General features: G+C 36.2%; 2 protein-coding genes across 3 annotated transcripts in view; one reads left to right on the top strand and one right to left on the bottom strand.

Annotated features, from left to right (window-relative positions):
- Positions 1–4,220, top strand: part of LOC125661033 (uncharacterized) — a 67,048-nt gene extending 62,828 nt beyond the window's left edge. For both annotated transcript variants that reach the window (XM_056148066.1, XM_056148065.1), the window contains one exon: positions 2,326–4,220. In XM_056148066.1, the coding sequence (XP_056004041.1) occupies positions 2,326–2,343 (18 nt within the window). In that variant the 3' untranslated portion in view covers positions 2,344–4,220. The remainder of the gene's footprint in view (positions 1–2,325) is intronic.
- A 1,276-nt stretch (positions 4,221–5,496) lies between these two features.
- LOC130049877 (uncharacterized) overlaps positions 5,497–20,098 on the bottom strand; it is a 28,590-nt gene continuing 13,988 nt past the window's right edge. The window contains exons 14-27 of the mRNA XM_056148069.1: positions 18,947–19,089; positions 17,899–18,015; positions 17,678–17,772; positions 17,415–17,544; positions 16,585–16,760; positions 15,637–15,718; positions 12,716–12,838; positions 12,341–12,457; positions 11,646–11,879; positions 11,369–11,473; positions 10,847–10,963; positions 10,186–10,308; positions 9,259–9,498; positions 5,497–5,981 (exon numbers count right to left, since the gene is read on the bottom strand). Coding sequence (XP_056004044.1) covers positions 5,734–5,981; positions 9,259–9,498; positions 10,186–10,308; positions 10,847–10,963; positions 11,369–11,473; positions 11,646–11,879; positions 12,341–12,457; positions 12,716–12,838; positions 15,637–15,718; positions 16,585–16,760; positions 17,415–17,544; positions 17,678–17,772; positions 17,899–18,015; positions 18,947–19,089 — 2,050 coding nt within the window. The 3' untranslated portion in view covers positions 5,497–5,733. The remainder of the gene's footprint in view (positions 5,982–9,258; positions 9,499–10,185; positions 10,309–10,846; positions 10,964–11,368; positions 11,474–11,645; positions 11,880–12,340; positions 12,458–12,715; positions 12,839–15,636; positions 15,719–16,584; positions 16,761–17,414; positions 17,545–17,677; positions 17,773–17,898; positions 18,016–18,946; positions 19,090–20,098) is intronic.

Genomic DNA, 20,098 nt, shown 5'->3' with positions numbered 1-20,098 from the left:
CTTTATTACGTAGTTTGTTATATCCAATAATTCGATATGTTTTAGATCTGCAGAGAATGAAAGTCACTCCAAGTGTGAATTCATTATAAATGTGTCCATTGTAACCATGTTTTATTGTAAGCGTGTATTCATTTTAGGTGCATTAATTATAGCCGTTTTTACTGTAAGAGTGAATTGATTATAAGCGTGTTAATTATAACCGTGTTTACTGTAAGCGTGAATTCATTATAAGCGTGTTCATTGTAATCATGATTTACTGTATTATTATTACCAGTCGCAAAGGAAATGTAATACTGATTGCGTTAAGGGTTAGGAATGCTCCTACTAATGTTCTCCCTTTCTAAAGGATTACACGAGTGGCTGATGGTGTGTGTATCACGTACATGTTAACCTCTAATGATCTCCCTTTCTAAAAGATTACACGAGTGGCTGATGATGTGTGTATTACTTACAGTGTTAACCTCTAATGCTCTCCCTTTCTAAAGGATTACACGAGTGGATGATTATATGTGCATCACTTACAGTGTTAACCTCTAATGTAAAACCCGTCTGTTGTGTGGTTCGATTCTCCTAAAATTATGTTTGGGACACTTTATTTACTCAGTTTCATTTGATTATTATCCGCATTATAATAATATTTGTTATTATCAACATTTACAATACTATAATTATTATTATGAAGGCCTTCCGTCTTCAGTTCATTTCTGATCTTCAAATGATTCTTTTTCCCCTATTTTGTTCTTCTTTTCTTTACAAATTCTGTAACACATATTATTCATTCTATTTTCATCAAAATTTCAGACATCATTAAACATTGTATGAAAGGTGAAGATAACGAATAGTGACCAATCTCATAACTCCTATAGGCAATACAAAATAAGTATAAACTTTATTTCTTTTTTCAAATTTGGATAACTTTTGGTTCAGGAAAATGACGATTTTCTGACTTTAAATACCATTCTGTGTATAGATCTCCTCAAACGGTAATTAAGATAGGGAACTGAAACCTCTATTGTAGACATATGTGTCATACTGCTTTACAAAGTGTTAGAGCCCGTTGGGGTTTAAAGAGGCACTACTAACATTTATATATTTCCACAATTTTCTCTGTGGTGTCTTTTTAACAGTTCAAAGTTTGTTAAGAAATGTAGAGTGAACATTATACCAAATAACAAAGGCATTTATGTGACACCAAAAATGAGGCTTACCTTAGCGGACTGAAGGCTTTAATATTGTTTTGTCTTCGTTAAAAAGACAACAAAATTATAATGCATTGTATAACAAAGATGTTTATTGTAAGGAAACCTATCTCACAATGAACTCTTCCGTAAATAGGAGTTTAAAGGACTGACACTCTGCATTTAAATTCACTATAGTTTGTTATCGAAACCTTAGTGGACGAGAAAACAGAATTTACATGTTGTGAATGTTCTTTTTCTAAGGGTCTAGTATTAGAAAGTAAAGTCACTGGTCATTCAAAAATGACGTCAGATAGGGGGGGGGGGTGTCCCGAGTCACAGTAATTTTGGCACGATATAAATTGAACCTTCGCCGCTATGACCCTGAGCGTCATGATAATTAAGAATGGGGAACTTCATTTCAAGCTTTTGACAAAATTCTAAAATGTTCTCCAATATTATTTTATTATATTAGGTATTATAAGTCTCGTATATTCAGACATGGGTCTCTTCTTTCTTCAAATAGTTGGACAATGTTGTGTCAAAGGAGTTCCCTGTTCACTGTTATAATAATAGTCGCCACGACTAGTAAAACGTCATCTTCATATCTTTGTCAAGACGCTATGATGAAGACGATTTTTTATATTAATTATGTTTAAATCGTCTTGTATTTATTGTGAAACAGTGCCATTAGAACGGTCGAACGAAGAAATATAGCCCAAATCCACGTTAGATAGTGTTCTATTGTTTTATGTTACTCCCATTGTGGGGTGGTAAATAACAGAAATGCGTTTGGATGAGCCACAATTTAAGCATTTCACAACCGCAAACACAAGTCTAAGTAATTGACTGATCGATTTATAAACATACACCTATACCTAAAAAGAAAGTAAAAGAATTTCACGAGAAAATGAAACCCAACATAACAGAATAACAGACTGTCAACCAGGAAACCAAATATAACCTGGCGGTCTGTATAAACCTAACCCAACGATAATAAAATATTCTACAGGAGATGATTACTCATTGACACATAATCCTACCTCTGCTATATACAGGGGTCCATCTTTACTCAATTCATTATTTTGTGTTCCTTAAGGGAGTTATCTTCGCCTTCCATATATAGTTATACCGTATTTCGTTACAGATTAAAAGCATTATTTGATCCAGAGCTTTTTCGTCTATACCTGCTACACAGAAATGCGAAATCCGAATGCATGAAATCCACACGTAGATTGCAATACACACCGACGTAGTGATCTCCATGTGGTACAAACATTTCCAATGTGTTACAATTTTATAATGTTTCTCTGTATCATACGTTCCACAATTATATCATACGGAGGAAAGAAGACGATTCATAGACGAGGAAAAATCCTGAATGATATTTTGTTTTTATATCCAGTATTTCACATGTTATATAAGGAGGAATGACACATCTGAAATGACTTAGTTACAAATGAAGTAGAAATCAGTCTGAAAAAAAAAAAAAACAACTAAAACCACCACTAGACTCAAACCAACGGACGGTAGATCTACAGTCATCATGATTATACCACAGATCAACAGTCAACACGATATAGACAAATATATTTAAAAGGAGATCTATATTTTCATTCAAGTTTCAAAAGGAAGTCGGTCATTATTACAATGTGTTGTTTCTCCTTAATATAATCCATTTTCAATAACAAATGTGTATCTTTATAAATGATGGTTTGTTATGTTAATTTACTTCGTTTTCAGATGAATTTTTCTGTTTTGAGATTTTATTTTTCATTTGAATTTCTTTAAGATCTTTTCATTATTTTGGTTCATGTTTCATGACAAATACCGAGTCACAAATTAATTATATGTGTGTTAATTTAAATAGTAACTGTGCACTCATTTATGTTGTAATCTGTACTGTACAATGTTATTATCATTACGTATATTAATTTACCTGATCTAAAAGCCCAAATGAACTATTATAATCACATTTTGTCTGGTGTCTGTCCTAATGTCCGTAAACTTTAAGCAGTGACGATTTCTTCTCCAAAACAACAGGGCTAATTTAAACAAAACTTGCCACAAAACATGTTTGGGTAAAGATGATTCATGTTGGTTTAATTGAAGTACCAACCCCCCTTTTTAAGTAGAGATAATCAAGAACTCGTAAAAATGTGGCATCGTTTGAAAATCTTTATATCCAGAACCAATGGACCAGTTTTAATCAAATTTGACAGAAACCATTCTTAGGTCCAGGGAATTTAATTTTGTTGAAATGAAAGGATACGGTTTGCCCAAGGGGAGATAATCAAGAAATGGCGAACACACAGGGGCATTCAAAAAGCGTCGTAAGAGCCATTAAGCTTGAACAAGTTTGAATTCATATGAATTATCCTGAAATAGTGTAGATTCAAGCTTCAAATCATACTTCCCTGGGGACAACATGGGCCCACAATAGTGGGTCCATATTTCCATGGTGATAAATAGGATGAATCACTTGTAATTTTTCTCAATAACAACATAGGGCATGGTTAGTCATATTAATATGAAAACATTTCAAGGTAGTACAGATTCCAAATTGTTGAAATTGTGGTCCCTGGGAGTAGAGTGAGGAAACCTTGGGGATCAAGTTTTACATCGTAATCTACAGGAAAACCTCTTAATAACAGCAGGATCACGAATACTGATATTGGTATGCAAGCATCCCCAGGTAGTGCAGATCAAAAATGCTCAAATCATGACCATCGGGAGGTAAGGTGGGACCACGATATGGAATCAAAGTTGTATATGGGAATATATAGGGAAACATCTTCCATAGCATAATTTATTTCTTGAGACATTGTATCATGACTAGGTTGGGGCCACAATTTGGAGTCCAATGTTATTGATGAGGAAATATATTGTAAAAAATACAATAGCTGAAGAGCAGCATGCTGGTCCATAGTAACTTAGTGAGCGATGTGGTTAAAGGGTTTCTTGCTGTTATTTTCATAAAAGAAACACCAATTTGTCTTCATATGTAAGAAATGTCCATCTTTGTCTCCGATTCATAGATATTCTTTACATGAAATCAAAATTAATTTTGATGCATATCTTGGACACTTTGAAGCCTATGATCATCAAAACTTGTCAGTTGGTGGATCATGGGACCTTACAATGCGTCAACTGAAAAATAGGTCACCGTGACCTACTTTCTGAATTTTATGGCTTATCATTTATAGATATATTTTAAGTTGTTATTTCAAATACCGAGAGGTCTAGAATCATCAAATCTTGTAAGTTGATGCATCTTGAGGCCTTGAAACATATTTATAGAAAAGTAGGTCACAGTGACCTACTTTTTGAATTTTGCAAATATTCAAATTTCACATTTTCAATTTTAGATGCATATTTTGGGCACTGTAAAACCTAGAATCATCAAACTTTGTCAGTTGATGCGTCTTCAGTCTTCGGTTTGTGTCGACCAAAAAGTAGGTCACCGTGACCTACTTTTCGTATTTGACAGCTAAATTACTATATTTCAGACACTATTTGACCTACAATCATTAAACTTTGTCAGTTGATGCATCTTGAGTCTTCGGAGTGTATCGACCAAAAAGTAGGTCACTGTGACCTACTTTTGGCATTTGACAGTTATATTTATATATTTCAGTCACTAATTGCCCTACAATCATCAAACTTTGACAGTTGATGACAACGGAGTGTGTCGACCAAAAGTAGGTCACCTTGACCTACTTTTGGAATTTAACGGCTATATTTATATATTTCAGATACTATTTGACCTACAGTCATCAAACTTTGTCAGTTGATGGGTCTTGCATGTTCGGAGTTCGCTGACCAAAAAGTAGGTCACCATGACCTACGATTGGAATTTGACAGCTATATTTCAATATTCAGTTACTAATTGGCTTAAAATCATCAAACTTTGTCAGTTGATATTTCTTGGGTTCTCAAAATGTGTAAACCAAAAAGTAGGTCACATTGACCTACTTTTTTGAATTCTTAGGATTTAACTAAAGATTTAGAATACTAAGAGGCTAAGAATAGAAATGGTGGGGTTGCACAATTTATCAGAAGAGCGATTCTAGGCCCTTGGGCCTCTTGTTTTCTCGTGAGCTTAGATGCTTAGACCAAGATGAGACTTTGCGAGATATCCGCCATCTATTATATGGGACTCCTGGAATAAGTGACTACTTTGCGCGTTTCACTCATTAGAATTCGCAAAACGACCCAATGCTTTATTAGTGAACCAGTTCAATAATGTAGCCCACACCTAACGCAATTAATTTCATAAGTAGTCACTCAGGGAACAGCAATGACACTAAAGCTTTAATTTGATGGATGTAATACTTTATAATATAATTCAGCAATCGGTTCTATTTCCAAGTAGATATATAAAATGCATTTTGTATCAAAATATAATGAGATAAACAACACACAGATTCAAAAAAAAATTAAAATTAGCGTAATCAATGCAACAGAACTAGAAGAAAACATAAGAAATTATCAAATCTGAAATCAAGTGATCTTTTAAGTCCTTCACGTTAACTGGATATTTTAAGTCTTCACATCAGCAACGGGGGATATCACATTGGGACCAACGAACTTCCGGGTTCACGGTGTAACACCAGGGGGTGCTTCCGTCATCCGGGTTTCGGCAGTAATTACCTTGGTCACCGATTCCAGTATAGATATGGGTATGTGGTGACTGCCTGTCCCATCTCTGACACACATCCCCAGTGTTGGCGACATTCTGCGTTCCGAAGTATGATTGTCCTGTGGGGTCCGAGTTAGAGAGGCACTCCAGTGGTGGTGTGACTGTAAAACAATGAGATCGTATAGTATATACCCGGGAGCATCCCATTACACTTTTATGAAAGGTACAGAGAAATTTAGTGTGAATTCATTGAAATTTAGAAGCATCCAACATATTCGTGTTCTACAAGGCGAGTTTCTATGCTCGGGATTTACGTATCGTTAAGTCGAGAGACACCCCGAAGAAAATACATATTGAAATAACCCTTAAAAACAGAGGATCCGACAAATATTCCACCAATCCCATATCTTTATCTCTCTCCAAAATATTAAATGAAGTGAAGGATATACTTTAATAGTATTGTGGCATAACATGTGACAGGAGTGGTGTACATTCTAAACAATTCTATGGAACTTTTAGTTTGCACACTTTTTTTTGAAAACGTACGATGTTGCAAATAGACTGTTTGACATCATATTCAGCTGCTTCTTTAAAAAGAATGAAGAATATTGTTTTGCATGATCCAAACTATTACTTTGTTAAATACCCCTCTGATTCTACGTAAAAGTACTTTGAAGATGAATTACAACACAAAATGACGCTAGGGTTTCTCGTTAAGTATTTCTGCATAGTGAAAGGCGAGGATAACGAACAGTGATCAATCTCATAACTCCTATAAGCAATACAAAATAGAGAGTAGGGCAAACACGAACCCCTGGATATACCAGAACTGGAATCAGGTGCCAAGGATGAGTAAGCATCCCTATATCTTAATTAGGCAAACAGAGTCATCCGCAGTCAAAATAAGTTTGCCAAGAATGGCCTAACAATGGCCATGAAACACGTCAGGCAGCATTTGACCCAATGTTAGGTTGTATTAACGAACTAGATCGTTATATCATACTCAAAGAATGCACCCACGTGTGTGTGTTGCGATACAAGAGTTTTCACACTAACACAATTATATCTCAACATTGACATTATGAATCACAATAAGAAGTCCGCATGTCTTATCGGTCACCTGGATATCAGTCAAAAGTATCACTGTCGATAGCCCCAAGGGTTACGACATGTAAAACATTCTGTATAGCTAAGCTAAATTCTACTACTAAGCAGCAGTGTAATGATGTGTCCTTACAACACGACTGATGAACGAGTTTATACAATGTGACTATCTTAGGTTCGCCCTAAAATCAGATCCCTGAAATTGGAAAATCAATTTTTGTCCAAGTATGCATTTAGTTTTTATTCCGTATTATCAACATTAAAGAAAGGTGAAGATAACGGACAGTGATCAATCCCATCAGTTTCTTTTCAAATGAGTTAGACAATAATCACCATGATGATTTTGGCTACACACTGATAAGAAAAACACATACCCCTGGGATCATGAAATTTATTTATTTTTGCTAAATGATTATATACTCTGTTATAATGTATATATTAAGTTTCACTTTTTCATTAATGACATTAAGGAATAGGTTATTTTAAAGGAAAAGGCACCCCCCCCCCCAAAAAAAAAATACTTGATAAATGATGTAAAACTTCTACAGAACCAATTTTGATCCACCAGATGCGCATTTTGACAAATGATGTCTCTTCAGTGATGCTCAACCGAAATGTTTGAAATCGGAATAGGATTAATTAAAAATTTAATGATAAAGATTTGTCATACTAGTCTGTTGATATACAGCCTAGATAAGCTTCAGTGCTAATTTGAAAACGTTAAACTTTGAAATCCTCGCTATCTATAGAGGCTGACATGATGTGGAACGCTTTTGTATTCAAGATCACAAAAATCAATGATTTTGACGTCACACTGTCTGTCCCAGTTTTCATTATCATCAAAGATGTGCATGTGGTAGATTTTCGAATACATTGTAAATAGGTCGATACCTTCCTGTCAAGTAGTTAACTATACTAATGCGAAGCAGAAATGTGATTTTGTTTTAAATTCATGACCCAACAAAGTCATCTGAAAAGAAAAGACTATGTAAACTGTGGATCCATCATTTGCTTAATGACAAGTTGAGGTTCGAGACATTTGTATGAAGAAACATGTACCGTCTGTATGGTCTGCACTCGACTGAATATCTTTTAATTTCTTCTTGCGAAAGAATTGGCTCAAATCTATACGGCTTCAAACTTAACTGTTCGTGACTTGTCATTTTTCACAGTGATGTTAATGGAATAAACCGGAACCGATGGTGTGGCATCATAAATTAAACTTCAATTGTCGCTCTCTTAGCGGTGGGCATTTTAAGATATATCATATATTGATATTGATTAATTATTAAGCAAGGATTTTTGTTGTTAAATACTGTCATTTACAATATCAGTAAGTAATACTTTATTTATAGAAGCAATGATGTGGTTAGGGTTGTCTTTCCCTTGAATGTTTTACACACAAACACTATATACCAAGTTAGACCCCTCCTTGGAATCAAACCATGTACTATTGGAATCATGTCATTAATGAGTTTGGTAGAGGTATCCCTGCTATGCATGACTATCTATTTATATATTCAGAAAGAAGCGCGATTGTACACAAGAAGAATTGTGAAACTTGGCCAATTTCGGAATATCTTATATCGCCCCTAGAGAGTGTAGAAATCTTGAAATTGACAAATGACATGTGTGTGTTACCTTCGCCCAAATATGCTTCATACCAAATTTAAAAAAAACCCACCAATTGTAATTTTTCTAGACGATCAATTCTTAAGGTGGACGAAGTCCCATAGCAATATGTCACCTGAGCGACCAAATATCGTTTTTAGGGAAAACATGATGCATTTTACTAGTATCTAATACTCCTATAACTGCGTATGGTTCAGAACTGCCAATATCATCAAACAACCTAGGTAGGAAAATGAATTCAGTTATCAAAAAAGCATCCAAAGATTCATGTAGAGAAGTGAATTCAGAACACGATTTTACAATGGGAGTTAAAGAGCTGTCTGTAGAATTATTTTAACCAATATCCCCTCAATTTGAGTAGGTGGAAAACTCGCACACAACGAGTCAATGAAAGGTGAAGATTGATCAATCTCATAACTTCTACATGCAATACAAAATAGATAGTTGGGCAAACACGAACCCATGGACACACCAGAGTCATTATCTGTGAAGCATAATAACTGTTTCTATACATGATACCCCATATTTTTGAAATTGTCCTAAAACATAGTTAATTTTGATTGTGTTACATCAGATTAGCATTAAAAATGGGAAACCTTGATGATAGTAAAGAAAATTTAAGATAAATTGTATAAGCATGTTAAATCTACAGACTCATGGAGTAGCTAACCGTCTGTCATGGCAAGAAACACATCTACTCACCACAATCAGGAATATCACACAACTCGTATCGTACATTCGTGTCTGTGGTATAGCACCAGGGTGATGGTTCACCATCCGGGTTCCTACAATAATTTCCCGGTAGATCTGTTCCCGTCCCATGGCTGTGAGGAGATTGAGAAGCCCACACCTGACATGTCCGTCCCGATGTTGTGACGTGTATTGTACCTTTATAGTCTCGTCCATCACTTGTTCTTTTACACTCAGCAACTCCAACTTGGTCTACAAATTTAAAAATGGTCGATGCTTTAATGATCTACATATCCATTGTTAATCCAGTTTTCTTACAATTATCTTACAATTATGTATATATCAGACGGACTACCCCAGTGGCTAGAACTTTCGCGTTTGAATTTGAAGGTCGAAGGTTCGACCCCCATTCATGTCATGACAGCGTCAAACCTAAGACGTTAACACAAGAAGTGATTGCTAATTCGCCCCACGCTCGACATTAGTAATGAGAATGACGGGGTTTTCGGACATGTTTCAAATATGTAGTGTAGGTTTTGAAGGTTTAAGCTTAACATCATTAACTATTAAGATGCAATACATGAATTAAATTAGCATGTGCATTTTAAAGAAATACCGCGTACTGCGATATAATAAGAAACTTGGGGAAGTTGTTGATGTTTGCTATATATGTGTATTGTATCAGCACATGCGTTAAAATGATAAAAATGTATAACTGAAACAGTTATGAATTTGTAGCATTCCATCGGTGACGTCTTTATAGGAATGGAAAATCATTGAACGGGACTTAAAAAAACTAACAAAGATATACGAAAATATATCGTAAATAACCACACGATAAGACCTGTGCATCTGAAACAGAAACAAACGGTACAAAAGATAATATGAGTCCATCAAATAATTTGTATGGGACTGCGACAGTTTAACACAAATTTTTACCCTCTAATTCACAGTTATCTCCCTTGAATCCTTCCAGACAGGTACAGTTGTACGACGTCTCGTTGACATCACATTGTCCTCTGTTCTTACATGGATTCAGAAAACATGGAGAGTTTGCTGAAACTATTCAAATCAACCATTTTAAAAACAAACCTAATTGAGAGAATATTCCGAATAATTACACAGCAGAGAAATATATTCTTAAAATGGTAATTTTCTTGTGTTAATGATCTTACAGACATATGCATTATTAGTGTTGCACGTATAATAAATGGTCTTGTGAAATGCGGTAAAATAAGATACTACTGACTGACCACAGAGTGGAATGTTAATCTACAGACTGACCACAGAGTGGAATGTTAATCTACAGACTGACCACAGAGTGGAATGTTAATCTAGAAACTGACCACAGAGTGGGATGTTAATCTACAGACTGACCACAGAGTGAAATGTTAATCTACAGACTGACCACAGAGTGGAATGTTAATCTACAGACTGACCACAGAGTGGGATGTTAATCTACAGACTGACCACAGAGTGGAATGTTAATCTACAGACTGACCACAGAGTGGGATGTTAATATACAGACTGACCACAGAGTGGGGTGTTAATCTACAGACTGACCACAGAGTGGAATGTTGCAATATTCCTACAGACTGACCACAGAGTGGAATGTCGCAATATTCCTTAACCGGTCCGGTTTCTCCCTCTACGTAACACCAAGGCTTGGGAGATACATCTGGATTTCTACAGTAATTGGAATCGCCACTCATTGCCTCTGAAAAGAAATATAATTTTCCAATACATATCCAAAGTGTGAGCACTCGGTGTAGCATCACTTATTACTGCCCTTCAATTTATCTGATTGTGTGTCGTACAATTTATCTAATTTGTCTAACTATCAAATTCATTTGAATAATTTCTATATATTACTATCCTTAAATATATCGGTGTGTTTCTTTCATTCTAATACACATATTTTCAAAATAATAATGTAGTATCTTTGAAATATTGGATGTTGACTGCCTGTTTCACATGCAACTGTATAAGATATATTTCTAATTGTTCACAAATTAATTCTGAATGGTGTATAGACAGTCGTTATAACTACATATGACTTCATAAGGCACATTATGGTTGTTCAAAACAATTATGAATAGTGTATTGAGAATCCTTATACTACCATCTGTCCAGGATAGACACGTTTTTCCGGAAGTTGTTACGGCTTTTTTTCCAGCATAGTCCAGCCCTCTGCCCGTTATAAGACACTCCCTATCCTTGATCAACTCTGGAGAAAATGGAATATATAAAAGGTTTAAATTGCTGTAGTGTTGTGTTCTAGATAGTACTGTGAATCATAAAAATCATTTATCAAGAGGTAGTTATCTGTCAATCAAAATGTCTATTAAATTTGCCACACACATCAGTAAAGTAATCACATGACTTATACATGTACATACCACATTTGGGTACGTCACAGAGATCCCACCTCGTGTCTGGATCCTGGGTGTGACACCAGGGACCCACACTTCTATCCGGATTCCTGCAGTAGTTCTCGTCCTTGTACAAATTGTTTAAGCTGTGGGGGTGGGGAGTCTGTGAATCCCATCTTTGACACGGTATTCCAGTCTGAGTGTGACTCACAGTTCCGATGTAGTCTAGTCCTTTAGGTGTGTACATACATTCAGTCGCAACTGTGAGCAAAACAAATTTACGATCCTTAAAACGTCTACCGATATTTTGCATGGATACTTATTTATAAACATGCGAGAATAACGAACAGTGACCAATGTCATAATTTATATAAAAAATACAAAATCAAGAGAGAGGCAATCCCGTGGGGATCCGGATTAGAATAAGTCCTCAGTACCTCTTGCTTGTCGTATACGGCGAGTAAATGGGGTGGTTTTCCGAGAAACCGAGGTAACGTGTCACAGTAGGTTTGGCGTAATAAAGATCCCTCCCTGCTCAAACACCATAACCACTGAGCATAGGCCGGAATTCTGCAGACCCTTCACCGGCAGCAGTAACGTCTCCATAAGAGTGAAATATTCTCGAGAGGGACGTTAAACAATATGCAATCAATACGGACCCCTTGACATGCACTACTGATGGCTTTAAGGTAGAGAGTATACCTGTGTACCGCGATACTCACTACAATAAGGCACGTCACACCAGTCCCATCGTGTTTTGTTGTCTGTGGTGTAGCACCAAGGCGCAGGCTCATCAGCGATCCGGCAATAGTTTGACTCGGTAGCAAGGTAGGCATATCCTAAAAGTATCAAAAATATTCTCTAAAGGAAAAGTAATATGGTCAACTTAATATCGCCTTTTGGATATTTCTTTAAACATACTGTTGGTCTTTTTTTGGTGTACAAATATGAACAAAGCGTGTATTTTAATGCGATACAGATCGACTCAAAATCGTAAAATGAATCGAACACAAGATATTAGCAACCATAAAGGTGGCTGAACTAACATTCTGATGAAGAAATGTTTTAACAATTTGTTATCATTGAAAATCACCTACTGGCGTTGGGTGTGTGTGGTGAGGTCGCTGACCACGCTTGGCACTTTATGCCTCCTTTAGTGTGGTCGTGTGTTCCTTCATACTCTTTTCCAATTTCTATACAATCTTTAGCAATGTTAGTGTCTGAAAGCAAACGATACCATAATGTTACTTATATTAGGTTTGTTACTGTCTACAGAAATGTATCGTTTTATCAAAGTCCATAGCAGGCAATGCAAATTAGCAAAACCTAATAAGCGATTTGTTTTATCGGGGATTAATATGTGTAATATATATATAAGAAAGAAATACAATTCAAAAGACGATTGAAACGCCATGTTGCAGTCTAAAGTTTGATACTCGTCATCTAAGGAAAGTAAGATGGCAATCACATAACGAGTTTTATCCAACGAAAGGGCGTCATTCTAGTTTGAGGCAATATATTCACGTAACTTGTTTTATCCAATGAAAGAACGCCATTATACTCTGAGGCATACCAATCATGTAATGAGTTTTGTCCAATGAAAGAACGTCATTCCAATCGGAATTCATGGAATGTCTCGCACACTCGACATAGATCTCGGGTGTAATGCGATGGCATCCATAAGTGAATTTGATGCATTGTCAACTATGACATCGAGGAGTTCGATTTAACGTCATTCTAGCCTGACACAAAACAATCGTGTAACCTGTTTTATCCAATGAAAGAGCGTAATTTCTAGTCTGAGGCAAAACAATCACGTAATGTATTTGATCCAATGAAAGATCGTCATTCTAGTCTGAGGCAATACATTAAATGTAACGTGCTTTATCCAGTGAAAGAGCGTCATTGTACTATGAGGCAGACCAATCACGTAACGTGTTTTATCCAATGAAAGAGCGTCGTTCTAGTCTGAGGCAAAACAATCGCGATATGGCTACCCTTTCGTTATTCATCCTTCTGACTTATAAAGATAGATGTGATATGTTCCAAATATAGAGAAAATCATGGGAACGACTGAATTGTTTATCATATCCAAAGTTTAATATAACGGATACTGAATCATATGCATAGTATTACTAGGAATTTATTTTTTCTTCAGAATAAGCGACTTCGATGCAAGTGGAGTAGATGTAGTTTTTGTTGTTGTTAAAATTGCCAAGAATACCACTGTTCACTCGTGGGGCTACATTGCGTTGTTTTGAATGCATTATTAGCAAAGTATCTAGCTAACAAAAATCAGTCAATCATACTCAAATGATGGTTCCTTTATGTAAAACGAGAAAATACGGCGCATACTTATTTTAGCGCAAATGCAGTTGTCGAAACATTGGCCAAATTAATTTTGAAAAAGAAAATCACGTTAAGTGAAGCTTACGCTCGGGACATTTATAATGTATATTCACTGGGTATCAGATCTGAAATCGGAAAATAGGCACTAGGAAATGGAGATATGTCAGTTTAGAACTAGGTTCTCCAGTGCGAGAAGGACAGTGCAACATTGGGTAGACAGCGTATCTTAAGAATAAAGATAGAAAATAAACAAGCAATATTTCAAAATCACCTAAAGTGAACTGGGACTGCCCTAATTAAGACCAAGAGGAGTGCACGGTTCTTCAAAGAAAATAATAACAATGGATTTGTAGTATACATCCCATCACATAGCAAGGATTGATTAGAATCACTTGATCAACTTGTGAACAAAGATGCAAGGCCATTTGAAAAAAAAGAATCTCGAATTTAGTACTCTGATGCTATTTTTGGACGTCAGAAGACGGTGTCAATGAAAGTAATAAAACTTTCTGGGCTGACATCACTTTATGCGATGTGGCTTGTTCGTGCGGTAGATGATATTAAAGGCAGAAAGGATTTTTTAAAAATCGTTTGCAATTACGGGAATTGTAGATGCGTTGAAGTGGTTTTATGTACTTTTCATGTGTCTTTATGTAGTTTTTTTGGGTTTCGTGCTGCCCGTACTGCACGTACTATTATTTTATTTCATACGACATAATGTGGATATCTATGTAAATGTCTTATAACATTACATGTAAATATGGTCGAACTAATGCTTTTACACTCGTGTTTTAAATATACTTAATCGTTTACAGTGGATTGAAACAAAGTACAGAGATAATTCAGGTATATTAACACTTTTTTTCTGCGTGGAAAATCCCAACACTTCATTACCGTCTTGACCTCAAGGCATCAACGGCAATGACATATCAGAAGCAATATTTGTGGGTGTAAATTAAAACACAGTTAATTAGTTAATGCATGTTTATTGACTAATATCTAGTTGTTAGCAATCAACTAAATGAATATTTCCGGTTTGAATAAAGGAGAAAACTAAAGAATAGCCTGAAACTTTTAAAACATATTCCTAAAGTAGGGAATTGTTGGTGCACTTATTTTGGGGGGAAAAACATGGCGATCAATGTTATATCGCGCCAAATTGTCTCGTTTTTTTAGTATTAAAATATTTGATTGCTAAATTATACTGCTTAAACCAGTGACGTGATAAGTCTACTGAAATCTTCATAACGCTTTACAGACGGCATTGGTAACAATTCAGTTCAGATCAGCGATTATAAAGGTCGGCGATTACTGAAGTACAATGCAGTTAACATCAGGAACTATTGCAGTGCAATTCAGCTAAGATCGGCGATTTTTTTTAAGTAAGTGTATATTAAATTACTTTAGACTGTAGCATTTTTTTATTTACTCCTTCTCCTCCTAAACGCGATACTGTACAGTGTAAGATAACATGTGGATGAAAGGCAAAGATAACGAATAGTGATCAATATCATAACTCCTATAAGCAATACAAAATAGATAGTTGGGCAAACGCGGAACCCTGGACACACCGGGGGTGGTATCAAGTACCTAGGAAGAGTAAACATCCCCTTATGTCCAATATATTATGCATTGATCAATCTTGTGCTTCATCCTACGAAAAAATTACCACATTGTCCAACTTCCCACGTGATTTCATCCAGTGCTACGTCACTGTCCCAGGCATCCCCCGTGATGGCCTCAAAGGAGAGCTGGTAAACAGACAGTGATGAGGTTCATGATATGTTTTAATACCACACAAATTATGTTTGTCAATGATTTATTTTTTATTTTCAATCTCCGAATATTACGTAAATTTAAACTGCAATGTGCAGATTGGATTTGAAACGTATTTGATTGTATTCTACTAAATAAAACCGAATGACCTGGATAGAATAAAATAGTTAAGAATGAGAAAACAGCAATAATTGATTACACGACCGTAGTACTGATGAAAGGCGAATCTATCAAACGATGAATTTAATCTCATAACTTCTATAAACAATACAAAATAGAGAGTGGAACAAACACGGACACCTGGATATACCAGAGGTGGGATAAGATGCCTAGTAGGGGTAAGCATCCCCTGTTCACCGGTTACACCCCGTGAACCCTGTATCTTGATCAGGTAAACGTATTCAAAATAAGTGTGTCAAGAACAACCTAACAATCGGCATGAAACAAGCCAGACAGCATTTGAGCCAATGATAGGTTCAATTGGCAAACTAGATCATTATAACGACCATATAATTTGCGAAATGCTGATTTCAAACAAGATTTTTGAAACCCCTGCACCCTGAACTTGTCAGTAGCCTGCGTCAATTTAAAAACTGACCATAAGCAGAACAAGCTCTTGCGTATCGAATCAGTTGAGAAATGTAAACACCATATGTAGGTGAATTGGATATCTGGATAAAACAGCAATATTACACTACTTCAACACTGACATATCATTATTATTATTATTATTATTATTATTCGTACATTGCCTTCGTACTGAAAAAAAAAATGACAGCATTAAGCCTGACATAATAATGGAAAACAAAACATTAACAATGACATATAAATATTATCTCGCCTTTAATCCCGCTGTAGCTGGTACATTCACTTTGGCTATCAACCAATCAGAACCCTGGTTTCCTTCTTTTGACCAGAGGGAGGCCTTGGCTGTGTTTGTTCCCTCAGCAAACAAGGTTAGCTTGTTGACATGGCGACCAAACATGTTGTAAGCAAAGGAGAGACACCCGGCTTTTGCTGCAATATTCAGAAAAACATATCAAACTTGATTAAACAACTTGTTCTATTGTTTAATATTTTGCGAGTACCATATGTATAATGTAAAACTTATACGGTACCAATTTTTATGCACCAGATGCGTATTTCGACAAATGATGTTTCTTCTATAATCTGAAGTCAAAAATATCCGATTTACTCTAACGCTTTTATAGAAACCCATATATATTTAATTGACTAATTTAGCAAACTCTGATACTGCTGGGGAATTAAAAAAAAAACCCTACCAGTGTTTTAAAATGGCGTAACTTTCTTCTCTGGTGACATAAAGGTGTTTGATTGTCGCGTGTTCTTGTATATTGCATATGCTTACTCAGCTTCGAGATAAAGGTGAACCGTTTTACCGTTAACTTTTATAGTTACGAATGATTTGATAATCATACATGTATTTGAAAATTGGATACTATCGGTTGATTAGTGGGTTTTGGGATTTCTCCACGATATTCCGGGAAAAAATTCAGTTTTTCATCATTTGGACATCCTAAAGGTCATCCCTACGCACAGAATTCATCAATATCCATGTCTTCCTTATGTTTGTTATTATTTCTGACCTGGTAGGGGTACTGTGGTCTGTATAACTGACCTGGTAGGGGTACTGTGGTCTGCATCACTGACCTGGTAGGGGTAATGTGGTCTGTATCACTGCTCTATCGCCCGGTTTTCTCGGTGACGACATCTCAGTAAAAAGAAATCTCTCGCCTTTATAGGCCTCCTCGGGACCTGTTCCCATGGATATTGTGTGTTTCTATAAATAAGAATAAATGTTTGAATTGTAGAGAAGCTTTTCATTTTCAAACAAGAGGGTTGAGTAATTCATAAAGTAATAGGAGTCAGAAAAAGTGGAAAATTCGATTATGTTTATGTATCAAAGGACTTACAAACCCAGGACCCCATTCAAAATTGTCTCCTTCCTGTATGTTGTCGAAGAAACATTTCTCAAATCTCTCAAATGTGCATTTAAGACTGGCCTCGTCTGCATGAACAAAAGAAGCATTTTTTTCTGTATATGGAAGTATTTCATATTTCACACTTTTCTCACAATTTCTGTGCATGACTCATTGGGAAGTAATTTTGCTTAACTGTCTTACAATCGCCTTACCTATGACTTGGTCACAGTGTTCGCCGGTGTATCCAATCTGACACACACATTTGTACTGGCATGCCGTAACTTCCGTTGGAAAACACACTCCGTATTTACAGAGGCTGTCCCTGCACACTGAAGTAAATATATATATATTTTGTATTTTGAGTTATTGTTATGCTATTCTTCAATGGTGTGTCCCTGCGTCTGCATTGCTTTTTCTACACTTAACTAATTGTTCCCTGACTAAGCTGTTTCCAATTTATGGGTCCAGTTTTATCTGTATTTCACCATTTTGTAATCCATGTGTGCTGGCAACGCAGAATGAACACAGGACCACTTTGTCCGGCGTTCGTCTGACTGTGTGTTTTTTGCTCTCATTTTGATAGAAATACACTCGACACGTGTATATTACAACGATCTAATTAACATTGGTTGTATGTTTGTAAAGGGAAGTGGGAATGAACCAGGCTAGGATTCGAACCAGGGGCCTTGAATCTATTGCCATGCATTCCACCACCTGAGTTAGCTGAACACTGGCGATCGAACACTTCTGGCTGTCCTATTCACATCTCCCAAAATCTCTCCTCACACATCCATCAGGATCGTTACCCTCTAGTAGATATATTCACAGTTCCAGGGGTACGGTACCATAGAAGAGAGACAATAAAACAGACTTACTACATTGCGATACGAATCCAAGGCACCTGAATATCTAGTCAAGGGTTTTACCAACTACACTATCAGGCCACTGCTGATTGAACCCGTTTGGCCCTCATCCATAATTGTAGATATGTAATGCCCGTTTAAACTTCTAAAGAACATTCTTCACTAAATGGGCTTTTACATCCTCAAGAAAAAAATTATATCTATTCATTGAATCTCGTAACTTGTTCATATCCCTGGGATATAAATTCAATACGTTGTGTATTAAGGGATATATCCTCCAACGTGCTATAATGAACTGATTCATTTAATTTACATGTTTACAGCGCCCCATGTTTCCGTATCACGTGTGTGTTGTTTTGTGCCTGTCTATGCGTGTAACAAAGAAAACAAACCGTACCTTCTCTTTCCTTCTCAAAGTGCAGTTTGAATCCTTTAAGTGTTGTTCTGCTGCCTGCGAATTTGGTGTCCATGGTAACAATCATTAGTGTAGGTGAATCGCGGGACGTCAAAAACGTCTCACCAACGACATCACCACATCGTCTGTCAATCATAAAGTAAGCACATGACACAAAGTAATTGCATCAAACATAGTTGGTGAAGAAAGCTCAGAGTTCACGACATACAATTGATTCCATTGCATTATTTTCCTTTAAGAAAAGAAAGGTTATGTGACCTATCTCGAATACATAAAACACAGAGAATATACATTTGATGAATACATAAATATCTTATGGAGGACACCATCTTTCATATTTGTTCAACATTGAACTCCTTTGAATTCCTTGGAAAGTGAAAAGAATTGCTTGTTACTGTAATACATATCATTAGTTTGGATTATCTGCAACATCAGAATATTAAACTAGAATCCGCTATTCGTAATTGTGAAAATTGGACTATACATCCGTGCTTATAGCGGATTCCATTATCTGTAGAGAATACTACAAGGGCTTCCATTCCGGATAGAATAGGCCATCAGTATCAGCTGTTTATCTTAAGAGGTGACTAAATGGGACGGTCTGTTAGACGAAACCGCAACATCCATGGTCCCCTGTCACAGTAGGTGTGGTACTATAAAGATCCATCCCCGCTCAACTGCAGTAAGCGCAGTGCATATGCCTAAATTGTGCAGCCCTTCATCAGCAATGGTGACGTCTCCATGTATGATTGATTGATTGTATCTTGCTTAACGTCTCGCTCTCGAATTTTTCACTCATATCGAGACGTGTCTCCATGCCTGAAAAATTCTCCAGCGAGACAATAAATAATACACAACCAACCAACCATCACCGTAAACAATAGAACATGGTATTATAAGTCAACAATAGAATATGGCATTAGAAGTATTTTGTATCCTCCCATATAAAATATAAATGTGCAGCTCATTATCTGTTCCCATATAGAATGGAAAACTATAGTTCATCATGAAAGGTGAATCAGTGATCAATCTCATAACCCATGTAATGAAAGGTGAAAATAACGAACAGTGATCAATCTCATAACTCATGTAATGAAAATTGAAGATAACGAACAGTGATCAATCTCATAACTG

Source organism: Ostrea edulis, chromosome 8 (genome assembly GCF_947568905.1).
Source record: "Ostrea edulis chromosome 8, xbOstEdul1.1, whole genome shotgun sequence".
Taxonomy (NCBI): domain Eukaryota; kingdom Metazoa; phylum Mollusca; class Bivalvia; order Ostreida; family Ostreidae; genus Ostrea; species Ostrea edulis.
The sequence above is the reverse complement of the archived record's forward strand: the minus strand, read 5'-3'. Positions and strand labels throughout refer to the sequence as shown.